Genomic DNA, 14,296 nt, shown 5'->3' with positions numbered 1-14,296 from the left:
ATCTACATCTCTTCCCTCATCCTGAAAACCCCTGTGAACACTGTCACAGATGTCAAACACACATCATCTGAAGAGCACCTGAAGCCTGCATGGCACTTTTGAGAATGCTCTTTCCAGAGAAAAGAGCTTCGGGTCACCCTATGTTCCCAGCTCAGGGATTCAGACCAGCTAGGACAGAGACCAGAAGACTCACCACAACAGACCCTTTGCACAGGCTTTTGACTACTCTTCCCAGGCCACAGAGCTCTTTAAACATGTGGATTTTAATAAGGGGGAAAATCCAGCCCTGAGATCATTACCTGACGCACTCACAGTGAGGTATACCAGAGCCAGGCAGATAGGAGATATTATTTCACAGCATTAGCACATCTACCCCAAGCATTTCTGCTTTTTGCTCCAAGCACTCTTGGAACTGACAACTCCTGGTACAGGTCAATAAAGTAAATTATTGGCATAGGTCAATAAAGTAAATTATTCAATTACTATAAAATCCAGTAAGACTGAATGCAGAATTAGTCTCCTTAAAGCACAAAAACAATCAGCATTTTTGTTTCTTGGTCTCTTTCCACCTCGCCTTTGGCAGCATACAGGCACTGTGTCCCCTCACTCAGGGACTCTGCTCAGGGGATCCTGTGGGGTCACTTGTGTGACTTGGTCAGGCCCTGGAAGTTGGGCTCCATGCACAGGGGCAGTGCTGCCTGCTGGTTCAGCAGCTTCTCCAGGACAGTTATTTCAGCATCTCGTCTCTCTATGTCCTCAAACGGAGTCCAGGACATGTCATGCTGGAGCTTATAGGCACCAAGAAATTCATGGGGAGTGGTACCCCATTCCTGGTGGAGAAAAGAGAGATTCCATCAGTGTTCAGTTTTCCTTGGAGGTGGGCTGTGCTGTCCTTAAGCCCTACTACCTTTGAAGCAGTCCCAGCTACACAACCATACCATTTCCTAACCTAAAAATAAGCTCAGCTACCCCAAGTCCAAGATCAGGCTGAGCTCCAGCACTACTGACAGAGGAAGGCTTGTGGACACAAGATCTCCCTGACCTGCCCTGAAGCCTTCACCCTGTATGTAAGAATATGGGTAGTCTGGAAGGAGGAGATCTCTAAGACCATCACCTCAGCTGCAGGCAAACTCAGTTCCTGGGCTGAAGTTCCTAAGAGACTGTCCTACCAGGCAGCCACACCAGCCAGCGAAGGCTCAGGGCACGTAGGCGGTTCTTTCCTCCCAGACAACGAACCACAGGTACCAAAAGACAAAATTCAGATCCATGCTCCAAAGGGCTTCTTGCCATTCTTCATCAAGAGCCAGAGAACTCTGTAAGATGGCTCTGGCTCCAGCAGACTAACCCAGAGCAACGGCAAACACCAAACCTGAGTAGGGACAAACAAATGCCCCCATCCAGCTGCTGCTTTTGCCTGAGCTTCATATGTTCCCAAGCACCAGAAACACTACTTTTTTCCCCTCCCTACTTTTTCATGGCCTGTAACCACCCACCTTAGGAGACAGAATGGAGAAATACCGCTGCCCACTCTCCCGCCTGTACATGTAGTAAATGTTTCCCGGCTTCTTCACAATGTTGCAGGCTACCTGGTTCAGATCAGCATCCCTGTTAGCTTCATCTAAGACCTGGAATAACAAAACATCTTTACACTTGAAATAAAATAACAACATGCCATTGCCTCCCAGCCATAGCCCAAGACACATCACTCGACCTACGGGTCACAAGGCCTTGATCTCCCTGCCACACAGGAAGGAGACGTTTTCCAGAGATAAAGTTTTTTCCAATTCTTCCCTGTCAGTAGGACTTCAGAGAACATCTCCACAGAGGTGGAGATACCTCTGCATCTCACCCCAGATTCATCTCTATACTTGATGCCACCACACGTTGGGCTTATTCCTCACCTCCACACACAGCTGCTGGACTGGGGCCTTGTCTTGGTTTGAAAAGACCGGTGTCTGCTAAGGAAGGCAGGAACCTCTCTTGAAATGGAAAATGTAAACCTCCTCCCTCCAAACTGTTATAGTTTTGAAATTAAGGGGGCTCTGAGGCAAAGATACGGAAGTAGGAATAACAGTTCTTTATTAAGAAAAAAAAATAAAAACAAAAATGCAGTAATACAAAACAACACTGACAGAGTCAGAAATATGACCTCACACCCTGTTGGTCAGGCTGTTGGTAGCAGTCTGACTAAATAATAACTGCAGTCCTCCTGCAGTGCCAGCTGTGGTTCTGTTGAAGCAGTGATCCTGTAGAAGGGTGGAGTTTTCCTCTGAAGGTCCAGGGGTGATGTAAATGGGCCTGGTATTTCTCTGGAAATCCAGTGGAAAAGAAAGCTGCTCCTCTGGGAATCAAGTGGGAAAAGGCTGACTGTGGTGTTCCAAATCTCAGATTATATTCAGGTAGGAATGCTTGGCTCCTCCCCCTGGGCAGAGCATCTCCCAGTGGGATGATAACTTTATCAGTCATGCAGTGACACTCAATGCCCATTGACAGAAGATATCTCCCGGGAAGGAGGATGGGTCATGGCAGACATAAGGAAAACTGCCCCACCTGGTTTTAACAGGTGGCCCAATTAACAGAAGATAAGTGCCCCACCTCTAACAGCTGGTAATAGAATACACACCCCCAGCCACAACTTGCATTTGCAACCAAAGACAGGCCTTTCTGCTGTGCCCTGAAAGGGAAGGGGCAGCAAACAAAGGAGAATTCATCTCCCCAGTTCCACCACCTGACTGCTCCAGCTCCACCAGTTAATGATTACATGATGCAATGGCCTCAATGGCAGTGGGCCAGTTGCAATGACTGGCAGATCCTTCCTCACTTTGGCTCCTGATTTTATTATGAAGAATGGAAAGCTAGACTGATGAACACAGCCAAGTGCTGCTGTGTACTCCTGGGACCACCCACTCCAGCAAACCCATCCAGACAAACATGAAACCAAGCTTATGACTGGATAGAGAACTCGTCTTTCCCAGTAGGGAGGCCGGAGAAACCACTAGAACTATCACCCTTTAAGTAGGTGGGATGTAGAAGCAGGCAAGGAGAAAACACAAGGAGAAACACCCCTCCTAGGTTAGGGTGAGAAGTACCTCACTCCCATAAGCCTTTGCAGGCACATGTTAATATCTTAAGTTCCATTGGCTCATACAGTTGCTCCACCCCAGTTCAGTCCCTATTCACCATATTTGTACGTTCCCTAGAGAGTTCTTCCCTCTCCTGATCCCCATTGCTCTCAGTTTGATTCAGTGTTCCACCCCTGTTACTCTATTGGTTCCCCTGGTTGGCTGCCCCTCCTCTGCACCGTTTTCACTTGTTCCCATCGGACCTTAACCCTCAGAGCCACCCCTTTTTCACCATATAAAACCCTGTGCCCTCAGTCCAAGTTTGTCCTTGTCCCTGGATTCCCTTTCAGACTCTGTAGACTGTCCCTGAACTTCCATACAAAGACCTGTCCTTTGCCTCTGTTGTCAGCTCTCACAGCGAGCGTGCTCCAGGCCCTGAAAGCGCTAGTCGCTCACAGAGGAATCCACTGAAGTGCACAATTTACCCCAGGGCCTCAGATCCAGCTAGGGCCACATCATCACTGCATCAGATCCTTCCAAGAGCATAGTGCACACACAAATCACCAGTTCCAAAACCAGTCATCTCTTTCTGTCCTGGTACCCGCGAGCTGTTTTGGACCACCTGCCCTTGCCCCCCTACTTTATTCATAAAGTCCTTCCTGGTTTGGTAAGGACACAGGGAAAGCACAAAAATCAACCCTCCCCCATCCCCCTTGACACTGGACAATAAATCTCCTTATTTTTCCACTAAATCTTCTCTGCTCAGCTCCTAGCTCCAATTCACATGTAGGCCACAGCCCTTCCCAAATGCCCAGCAGCGGCAGCAGATGCTCATCTCCCAAGGCAATGAGCCTTCTGCCCATCCTTGCTCACCTTCCGCGCCTGCTCCTGCAGGTGCCGGATCTGCTCAGCGATGACTGTCAGTTTGCTGCAGGCGTTTGCTCGGACAAAGTCATTGGCCTGGGAGAGAAAATTGGGCAGGTCAGAACAGGAAGAGCGACAGCCCTCTGGACTGTGCTGAGCCAGCTGTGGTCAAGCTCAAGGCATCCACAGAGTTGGGGGGTGCGGGAGCTGTCCTGGCACCCCTGGGCAGGAGCAAGGACCAGGAGCTGTCTGGATAGGCTGAGGGGCAGGGAGAGGGAGCAGCAGGACATACTGGGAGGTAGTGGGCTACACAGGGAGCAGGCAGTAGGACATACACTGAGCTTTAAGGTGAAGCTCTGAGGAACATCACCAGAGATCAGTAGGATGTACTATGAGGCACTGGAGAAATAGTGTAACATACTGGAGCGCACTGGGAGGACCAGTAGAACATATCAGGAAAACCTGGGGAGGACTGAGAGGCAGGATGGACTGAGAATCACTGAAGCAGTCATAGAACACATCAGGGGTGCTAGGATGGACTGGCAGCATGGTAGTGGGAGGCATCTGTACATGCTGCTGTGAACTATATATAGGGGGACATACTGGGAGGCAGCAGGGCATACTGGAATGGGACTTCTGTGGGATGCTCTGAGTCACTGTGGGGCAGCAAAGCACAGTGGGAAGCACTGAAGTGCAATGAGAGGTTCTGGAGACACCAACAACGTGGGAACTCGGGACGATGCCGGCGGGGCACTGCAACATACTGGGAGGGGACAGTGGGAGATTGTGGGAATCAGCACAGGACACACCAGGAGGCCGCCGGGGTCACCGGAAAGCAGCGGGACGTGCTGGGAGTCGCCAAGGCCGCCGCCGCCTGAGAAGGCCCGGAGAGGTCCGGGAAGCAGCGGACAGCGAGCCCAGCCCTGCCCCCGCAGCCCCGTCGCTGGGACCCGGCCCTCACCTGCTGCACCTGCTGGGCCAGGGCCACTAGGTCACCGGGGTCCCCGACGCGGCCGGCGCGGCCTGCGCTGCCCTCGACCAGGGCCAGCCCGGGGCCGGGACCCGGGCCGGGGCCGGGGCCGTCATCCCCGGGCTCCGAGCCGCCCTCCGCCATGGACAGCCACGACCCACGGCTTCCGCCCGCTGGAGAGGCTTCCGCTGAGGCGTCAGCACGCACGGTGAGGGGCGCGACCGTGGCGGGGCTCTGCTGGCGCTGATTGGCCGGCGGCGGGGCGGAGGGGGCGGAGTTAGTATCGCTCCGGCGCCCGGGCTGGCTGGTGCCGCGCTTCGGCCGGCGCTCGGACATGGCGCTGTCGCCGCCGCTTCTGCTGCTGCCGCTGCTGATGGTGCTGCTGGCGCGGGCGGCCACGCCACCGGAACCGGTCCTGGTCCCGGTCCCGACCCTAGCACCGGGCGACCCGCCGTTGCCCGCCCAGTCCCCGGACGCGCTGTTCGCCGCCGGTGCCGAGGCGTACGCGCGGGGGGACTGGCCCGCCGTAGTGCTGCAGATGGAGCGGGCGCTGCGGGCGCGGGCCGCCGTGCGCTCCCGTCTGATGCGATGCCGCCTGCGCTGCGCCAACGCCACAGCGGGGCCGGCGGAGGCGACCGAGTCCCAGCCCGACCCGGTGCTCCGGGACTTGCGGTTCTTTCGTGCGCTGCTTCGCCGCGCCGCCTGCCTGCGGGACTGCGGGCCCGCTGCGCCCTCCCGATACCGCCTGAGCGAGGAGCTGGACCGGGAGTTCAGCCGGCGCAGCCCCTACAACTACCTCCAGGTCGCCTATTTCAAGGTGCGGCACCGGCGGCGGGGAAGGAAAGCGAAAGGGGGAGGGGAAGGAAAGGAAAGGGGTGTCCCGCTACGACGGGTTTTGAGACGGACGGGATGCACGGGGGATCCCGGAATCAGGCGGGAGGATGGATGGGTGGGGGTGAACCGGCCAGTGGCGATCCCGGTCCCGGGCCGCCGGGAGGGTTCGGTGTCTGCCCCGGCGGAGTGAGGTTGCCGGCTGGCAGTCTCGGCCTTGCCCCCCCGCCTTCGCGCCCCCCCACCAGTGCCACGTCGGAGCTCGCCGGAGCCGCCCCCGTCACCGCCCTCCGCCCCGGCTGCCGGGATGCCCCGGGGACGGGTGTCCGCTCCGCTCTGCACGGGATCCGCGCTGTCTCACCCTCGTCCCACCCAGATGAACCGGCCAGCGCAGGCGGCGGCGGCCGCTCACACTTTCTTCGTGGCCAACCCCGGGCACCAGGAGATGAGGCAAAACCTGGAGTACTACCAGGCCATGGTGGGAGTCCACGAGGATGACTTCACTGACCTGGAGGCCAAACCCCACCTGGTGAGAACCTCCCTTCCCAAAGTCCCTGTCCGCTGTGCAACCCAGGGCAATCACACCACAGCTGCTAGCTCAGAGAGCTCGTGAGGTGCCATTGTGGTGGGGATGAGACGACCCATCACAGGGGGGTGAAGCACTGAGATCCCCTCATCGTTTCTCATCCTTCCGCAGAGCGAATTTCAGCTGGGCATCCGGTTTTACACAGAGGAGCAGCCAGCTGCTGCCATCCTGCACCTGGAGAAGGCGCTGGAGGAGTATTTTGTGGCAGACGCTGAATGCCGCGCTCTCTGCGAGGGACCGTATGACTACGAGGGTTACAACTACCTTGAGTACAATGCAGACCTTTTCCAGGCCATTACAGGTGGGAGCCATGCCTTCTGTGTCCTGTCACAAGAGTTGAGTACAATTCTCAGGAGGTTGGTCCACAAAGACCTGGGGTGGGGGTAGGGGGTCCCTGAAGAGTGGAAACCCCATCCTAGCTTTCAGTAGGGAAGGTGTGGCTAGTAAATGGCAGGAGGTGTTTACCTGCACTTAGCACTGGGACTGATGTCCAGGAATTCTCCTAATTCCAGAGGAACATGGAAAGACAGAAGAGAGACCAGTAGAGGGTCACCAGGATCTGATGGGAGGCTGATGATGGCTAGTCCATCCTGAGAGAGCACCACAACCCCACACTGGTCAACTCTGAGGTGGACAACCCCCATCCCTGAGGGTTTTCCACTACCAAAAAGCTTGCAACAACCCCAGTATGAGCAGGAGATTGAATACCCCTCAGGGTCCTGCCCATCAGCCTGTGGGTGACTGTGAGCATGGTGTTTTTCTCTTCCAGATCACTCCATGCAAGTGCTAAGCTGCAAGCAGGGCTGTGTCACAGAGCTGGCCTCCCAGCCTGGCCAGGAGAAGCCTCTGGAGGATTTCCTGCCCTCGCACTTCAACTATCTGCAGTTTGCCTACTACAACAGTAAGCAGCTCCCCACCTCATCCTCTGTGGTTGTCAGCACTCAGCACTCTGCCTGAAATCATAGATTCCTTAGAGTGGTTTGGTGGGGAAAGGGCCATCTTCAGTACAACTGAAGATGAAGGGACATCTAGCACTGGTCACTCAGATCTCCCAGAGCCCCATCCAACCCAGTCTCTAACACTCTGGGCACAGACTGCCCAGACTAAAATTCCTTCCTTATGGCCAACCTGATTCCTTCCCTGGCACAGACTGCCCAGACCTAAAATTCCTTCTTTATGGCCAACCTCATGCTGCCCTTGTTCAGTTTAAGACAATTCCCCTTGTCCAGTCACTATAAACCTTATAAACTACAAAAGTTGTCTTCATCTCTCTTGTGGCCACTCTTGGTACGGGAAGGCCATCAAGATCTCTCAGGAGCCTTCTCATGTCCAGGTTCAACAAGCCAAATTCTCTCAGCCTTTCTTCACAGAGGGGCTCCAGTCCTCTGAGCGTTTTGGTGGCCTCCTCTGGACCTGCACTAATGAGTCCATATCCTTATGCTGGGGAACCCAGAGCTGGACGCAGCACTGCAAGTGGCATGTCACCAGAGTGGAGCAGAGGGGCAGAATCCTTCCCTCACCTGTTGCCCATGCTGCCAGGGATCAGCCTGGGGAGGGGGGGCTTCTGAGCTGCTAGTGCACATGGATGGGTCCTGTGCAATTTTTCATCCACTATTAACTCCATATCCTTCTCCTCTGGGTGCTCTAATCCCATCCATCCCCCCATCTTCACTGATACTGCTGGAGAGCCTTCCACTGGGCCTTGTACTTCATGAGGTTCAACAGGCATGTTCCTCCTGCCTGAAACATTCTCCAGGAGATTAGGTCACTCTGTGCTTGGCTGCAGTCCCTGTCCACATTGCTTTATTACTGGGCAGCTTCACTTCTCAAGTGAAACAACAGCCGAGAGAAACATTTTTTTTCCTCCTTGCCAGCTGTCCACCTCTTGCCTCAAATCACAGCAGCACACTCCCACTGCAGAAGAGTTACAACCCAGGAAAATACACCTGATTTGATTTCATTTTATTTCATATATATTCATTTTTATATATGAAATATAAAATATTTCATATTTTATACTTCTTTAGAAAAGTATAAGATGTTTCTGTGTGAATTTCTCCAAAAGGAGGGGAAAAATATGAAGTCCAAGAGAATACAAATCCTCAAGAAGAGACAGCTGTGAGGGGACCTCATCAATGTTTGTCAGTATCTGCAGGGTAACGCTGGAGGATGTGATCAGGCTCTGCTCCGTGGTGCTGAGCAATAGGACAAGAGCCAGAAACTCATGGCTAGGAAGTTCCATCTGGATATGAGGATGTTTGCAGCGACTGAGCACTGAAGAGATTGTCCAGAGAGGGTGTTACATCTCTCTCACTGGGGATATTCCAGGCAATCTGGACACAGTCCTGTGCTGTATGCTCTCAGAGGACCCTGCTTGAGCTGAGAGGTTGGGCCAGATGACCCACTGTGGTCCCTTCCAATCTGACTCATTCTGTGATTTTGTGATGCTGTGAAAGACCACATGAAATTGGGGTAGGATGTTTCAGTGGCTGGAAACTGCAGGTTTGCCAGTAAATGGTTGGGTCTGGCTCCTCTAAATAGGCTTTGTCATGTTTTCCAAGTGAGAAAAGTACCCAAGCTGTACGAGTACCCCTGGTTTCTGCTGTGATGGTTTCTGGAGAGAGGAGAGCACCACAGAGTCTGAATTTTGCCTTTGTGGCCGCAGTTATCCTTGCCCCAGGGGATCTGCCCTACTTGTGACACAGTTTGGAACACAAGGACTATGTCTTTCATCTCTCCTCCATATCTGTCTTTGTTCTGCCTCCAGTGTCCTTGGACGTGCCATTAACAGCCCATTTCTCATTGCAGATGGGAATTATGAAAAAGCCATTGAATGCGCCAAGACCTATTTGCTCTTCTTCCCACATGACGAGGTGATGAACCAAAATTTGGCCTATTACACTGCTGTCCTGGGGGAAAACCTGGCCAGACCCATCCAGCCGCGAAAGGTGAGCAATCAGAAGGACGAACGGTTGTAGGGACATCTTCTCTTCTCACTGGGGACCTTTGCAGAAGCTGTAGGTTCTCTTCTGTACCAGATACCGAAGGTGGACAGGAATGGGTGGATTTAAGGTCAGACAACCTGGAAAGTAGCTGAAAAACATCACTGGCAAAATGTCTTAGGCCAAGTGAAGTTGGATGACAGGCACACATGGACCCTTTCTTGATAGAGGGGGCTGTGAGAGGCAGGTGGACAATCTTTTTAGGAGGATCTGAGGCTACCTCTGTTGCACTTTTCCACAGCTGAAGTGAAATTGCTTAAAAAGGAGAGGATTTGGCTTCAAAATAGCCAAATCTGGATGGCCAGGTCCTGCCTGGGATGTGATAGGCATGGATAAGAGTATCTGCCCCACACCAGTTGGAGTAGGGGAAGGGAAACTGCTCCTAAAGAGCTTCCTGCATAAGGGACACACATGTGCCTCTGCTCAACTGTCATGTCCCCAGGGCTTGTCCACAGGGAAGTTCAGACAGGATGGGGAATGCCACTTGCTGCCCAGCTGCCAGATAGAGCAGGAAACAAGGCTGCGGGTCTGGAGCAAGGACCACAGGAATGGTGTAAACCTGCATCTTCCTGCCCACGTTCGGGGTTTTTCAGAATCCTCCTGCTCTACCTCACCCCATCCCTCTGCCCCTTGCCACAGGAGATCCAGGCATATTACCAGCAGAGTCTGATGGAGAAGGAGCTGCTCTTCTTCAGCTATGACGTCTTTGGCATCCCTTTTGTGGACCCGGTGGGTGATGTGAGACCAGGGTGATGCAGTGGCCAGATGGAATGCAGATGAGGGATCTGTGTCCTGGCCAGATCTTTGTCCAGTTCCTGATGTTGTTCTTCTGGTGGCAGGACACATGGACACCTGAAGAGGTGATACCAAAAAGACTGCGAGAGAAACAGAAGTGAGTGCTGTCCCCAGCCAAGCTCACCCAATGGGGGTCTGACAGGACAAACCTTTCTTCCAGTGTGGGCTTTGGGCCAAAGGACATAGCATAGAGCTCCTGGCAGGGGATGTTTTGATGCTGGGACTGGAAGAGGCTGCTGGAGGGCAGAACTTTATTTGCCATCAGCCCATGGGATGATGGGCATGTGTAGGTCACCCCAGACACCTCAGAGTGAGGGATGCATTGAGGTGACTCTCCAGTCTAGGTGCGAGCTTTGTTACGAGCACCTGAGACAGCTTGTCCTGCCCTTGTGTTAGTGGCCCTCATTTCTGGTGTGGGGACAGTGGGGTGGTGGTGCTGATGGCTGCCTCATGCCCAGGGTGGAGCGGGAGACTGCAGCACGCATCTCTGAGGAAATCGGCAACCTCATGAAGGAGATTGAGACACTGGTGGAGGAGAAGGCCAAAGAGTCTGCCGACATGAGCAAGTTCATCCGAGAAGGTGGAGAAGGCCAGGAGGGGAGGTGGGATGGAGACCTTTGTGACCCCTGCTGCTAGTTCACAGTCCCTCTACACATGGGTGGCAGCAGGAGCAGGTGGAGGGACCTCAGCTTCCCCCAGCCCTACCAGAGCTGGTGGCATCTCTCCCCACATCCACCAATCCCACTTGTGCCACAGGTGGCCCTTTGGTGTACGAAGGAGCCAGTGTCACCATGAACTCCAAGGCCCTGAATGGCTCCCAGCGTGTTGTGGTGGATGGAGTCCTGTCTGCTGAGGAGTGCCGAGAACTGCAGAGACTCACTAACGTGAGTGCAAGAACAGGTAGAGAAGGCAGGGGTGGATAGAGGATGCCATCTATCCATCAAGGGGTCCCATCCTGCAGCTCACACATCAGACCAGTAACACAAATCGGGTTTTACAGGCGGCTGCCTCGGCTGGAGATGGCTATCGGGGGAAGACCTCTCCTCACACTCCCAGCGAGACCTTCTATGGCGTGACCGTCCTCAAGGCCCTCAAGGTTGGGGTGGCTGTGTGGAGAAACAGGCTGTGGGGACAAGGTAGGGTAGTTTTGGGGGAGATGGTTGCCCATGCCCATATGGGGCTGAGTCCCTGTCCTGTCTGTCCTCCACAGCTGGGGCAGGAGGGGAAGGTGCCCCTGCACAGTGCCTACTTGTACTACAACGTGACAGAGAAGGTGCGGCACATGATTGCGTCCTACTTCCGCCTGGAGGTCCCACTCCACTTCTCCTACTCCCACCTAGTGTGCCGCACAGCCATTGATGGTGAGTGTGGCCCAGAGGAACAAGTCTTTTGTCTTTTCCTGTTTGGATCTCCTCTAACAGCTGGAGTGGTGTAGTCTTGGACCTTTCTTTGGAGACCTCCTTGCTGCTCCCTAACCCACTCTTCTTCCCAGGAGGGTGTAGGAAGCTTGTCCCTAAGCCCAGTTTGGGAAGATGAGCAGCAGCTCTGCTGGTTGCCTCTAACAGGGCAGATGGCCTCATGCCATACAGGATTTCATCATTCTGAGGCATTTTGGGATGGGCGCTGAGAGAGGTTGTACCTGGAGGGCCATGGAAGTGCCATGGGACAAGTCAACAGTGTTTTATGCCACCCAAATGGCCTTGCACGATCCACGCTCCAGCAAGTGGAAGTGCTTTAGGCTAATGCATGACTTTCTTGTCATCTACAAGCACGGGATACTTGGGGATGGACCCTGTTCTTGCACAGAGGGCTCCTGACGTGCCCTGTTCTACCCTAGAGAAGCAAGAAGGCCGGAGTGACAACAGCCATGAGGTGCATGTGGACAACTGCATTCTCAATGCAGAGGCACTGTTGTGCGTGAAGGAACCCCCAGCCTACACTTTCCGGGATTACAGGTACTGGTGGTGGCTGTCAGCTGCAGCTTCCCCACCTAAGGGTACCACGATTCGGTGGCACCTGAGTTGGGAGGAGCAAGGTAGGAGGTACACCAGACCTGGGCTTTCTTGCCTCTGGCTATTGCCATGGTGCTGGAGAGCTCTGGTGATGGTTACTTGTCACCTCCACTTGTCCCCTGCTCCCTTTAGTGCAATCCTCTACCTCAACGGGGACTTTGAAGGAGGAGCTTTCTACTTCACCGAGCTGGATGCCAAGACTGAGACCGTGAGTAGCTCAGCTCCAAGGATCCATGTGCAGCACCAAATCTAGCTCCTGGCCTGTTGGCCCTGTGCCCTGGGAACATCCCCTGAGCCACTGCAAAAGATGAGCTTGGGTTGAGGGGAACCAACTCACCCCTGACTGGGGTCTCCTGGTCTCGCACCCTTGACAGGCAGAGGTCCAGCCGCAGTGTGGCCGTGCTGTGGGCTTCTCCTCTGGCTCAGAGAACCCCCACGGGGTGAAAGCTGTGACCAAGGGTCAGCGCTGCGCTATTGCCCTCTGGTTCACCCTGGACCCTCGGCACAGTGAGCGGGTAAGCTCCCTCCCAGCAGTGCGTAGGGGTTTTGGCTGGGACAGTGGCTATGCTTACCACTATGGGTCTGCCCACAGGAGCGTGTGCAGGCAGATGACCTGGTGAAGATGCTTTTCAGTGTGGAAGAGGGGGATTTGGAGCCAGAGAAGGAATCACCAGCTGCCGTTGCGGTCGGGAAGGATGAGCTGTGACATCCTACAGGGACCAGGACGTCTTTGCTGGGTCTAGTCATGTCAGCATTGTGGCTTCAAGCTGCATAGTCATAAGGGTAACATAGGGGATCCCCTCTGCCCCCAACCCAGTTGGAGTGGGGCTTTGGGGAATGCTGTGTACTACCCCTGCAGCATCCAGTATTCCCCTGTGGAGCTGACCTGGGGTGTGTGATGGAGGCTCAGGGGTGGGTGACATGGGGACAAGGGAGGGATGCTCTGTTAGGGGTGGGGTCCTGGTGCCAATGGGTGCAGATGTGTGCCTTTCCTGAACTTGGAGGTATGTAAGTGCCTTCTGCAGAAAATGCGTGAATAAAGGTATTTTTTTTCTAAGCTGTTGCCTTCCAGGTGGGGACTGAAGGCTGGTGTCACCCTTTGGCTGTTGTCAGTGTTGGGGTACAACCTTCCCTCCTGGCAAGCGTCTACCCAGGAGTGTTGTAGCCCTGTAAGCCTCACAAAGGTGTTTATGGGAGACAAGGTGTCCCAGGGGCAGTAGCAGCAATGCAGTCTCTGGCTGAGCATCCCCTGGACCTCGCTCCCATAACGTGGGAAGGAACCCACCATTCCAGTGAGGAGGGAACTGTCCTTGAACAAGAAGGACATTGAGCACCCTGGCACTCCCGGACAGGGCATTCAATTGTTCCTGCAGATGTCTCGCCATTACCATAACCATCCCGGGAATGTGGGCAAAAAAATCCTGCCCCATGTGCAGCCACCCAGCACCCCTATTTCACTTGGAGGGCCATTCAGCATTGGGGTGGGCAAGGGAGGATCTGGAGGATGTTTTCTCCAGGATGAACATACAGTCCCAGTGTAGGCTGCCCACCGTCCCAGTGTCCACCCCCAGCCGCCTGAGTTCGTGAGCAGACTGCTGATGAGGCCATGGCAGTTAACGATTGCCAGGTCCTGGGGCTGCAATGGGCTTGGTGTCACCAGGGTGGTGACACATGTTCCCCACACCCCCGCAGGCATACACCACTGACAATGGCTTCTCTTGTTGGTGCCATGGTGGCATGGTGTGCCTGAATTCCCTCAGTGAATGAACTGTTTCCCTGCTCCCTGCTGAATTCCTGGAGTGACCCCTGGGGCCTCTGGGGGCTCCCCGTCCACGGCAGGGGGTCAAGGATGGTAACTTCCCACTAACCCCCTGGCTCCTGTCAGGGAGCCCCATTTTCGCATGTCCCAACACTGTCATTGAGTGGTTTCCATCTCTCTCCAGACCCAAATCTCTTATGTTGGACCCAAATATCTTCCATGCCCCAAATCTTTCCCCTAAGACCACATTTTTCCCTCTAGGATTCAAATCCCTTGCCTCCAACCCCAAATCACTCTCCTCAGATTCAAATCTCTCCCCCTCAGACCTAATGCTCTTCCCTGGACCCCAGTGCCCCCCCAGGCCTCTAATTCCCGCTTGCCGGTACCCAATTCCCCCTAAGCTCCAGGTAACGCA

The 14,296-nt window shown here is 54.4% G+C and overlaps 2 protein-coding genes across 2 annotated transcripts; one reads left to right on the top strand and one right to left on the bottom strand.

Moving 5' to 3' along the window:
* Positions 1-245: 245 nt before the first annotated feature.
* Positions 246-5,232, bottom strand: C22H1orf50 (chromosome 22 C1orf50 homolog). Its single transcript, XM_058818647.1, has 4 exons — positions 4,888-5,232; positions 3,936-4,022; positions 1,494-1,625; positions 246-830 (listed from the first exon to the last, which is right to left on the bottom strand). The coding sequence occupies exons 1-4, from the start codon at positions 5,230-5,232 to the stop codon at positions 639-641; spliced, it is 756 nt and encodes a 251-aa protein (XP_058674630.1). The 3' UTR covers positions 246-638.
* P3H1 (prolyl 3-hydroxylase 1) lies at positions 5,231-13,042 on the top strand. The gene is made up of 15 exons (XM_058818646.1): positions 5,231-5,713; positions 6,104-6,256; positions 6,425-6,614; positions 7,083-7,214; positions 9,122-9,261; positions 9,955-10,044; positions 10,155-10,207; positions 10,569-10,690; positions 10,867-10,994; positions 11,111-11,206; positions 11,321-11,471; positions 11,948-12,065; positions 12,255-12,330; positions 12,497-12,637; positions 12,715-13,042. Exons 1-15 carry the CDS (start codon positions 5,231-5,233, stop codon positions 12,826-12,828), a joined length of 2,187 nt encoding a protein of 728 aa, XP_058674629.1. The 3' UTR covers positions 12,829-13,042.
* Positions 13,043-14,296: the final 1,254 nt, after the last annotated feature.

Source organism: Ammospiza caudacuta, chromosome 22 (genome assembly GCF_027887145.1).
Source record: "Ammospiza caudacuta isolate bAmmCau1 chromosome 22, bAmmCau1.pri, whole genome shotgun sequence".
NCBI classification, from domain to species: Eukaryota; Metazoa; Chordata; class Aves; order Passeriformes; family Passerellidae; genus Ammospiza; species Ammospiza caudacuta.
The sequence above is the reverse complement of the archived record's forward strand: the minus strand, read 5'-3'. Positions and strand labels throughout refer to the sequence as shown.

Excerpts from the sequence above, each read along its gene's own strand:
- P3H1 (XM_058818646.1), top strand. The coding sequence starts at position 5,231 with ATGGCGCTGTCGCCGCCGCTTCTGCTGCTGCCGCTGCTGATGGTGCTG. Across the intron at positions 9,262-9,954 it reads GACCCATCCAGCCGCGAAAG|GAGATCCAGGCATATTACCA; the intron begins GTGAGCAATCAG and ends CCCTTGCCACAG. Across the intron at positions 12,331-12,496 it reads TGGATGCCAAGACTGAGACC|GCAGAGGTCCAGCCGCAGTG; the intron begins GTGAGTAGCTCA and ends CACCCTTGACAG.
- C22H1orf50 (XM_058818647.1), bottom strand. The coding sequence starts at position 5,232 with ATGTCCGAGCGCCGGCCGAAGCGCGGCACCAGCCAGCCCGGGCGCCGG. Across the intron at positions 1,626-3,935 it reads TGCAGGAGCAGGCGCGGAAG|GTCTTAGATGAAGCTAACAG; the intron begins GTGAGCAAGGAT and ends TTGTTATTCCAG. Across the intron at positions 831-1,493 it reads TCTCCATTCTGTCTCCTAAG|GAATGGGGTACCACTCCCCA; the intron begins GTGGGTGGTTAC and ends TTTCTCCACCAG.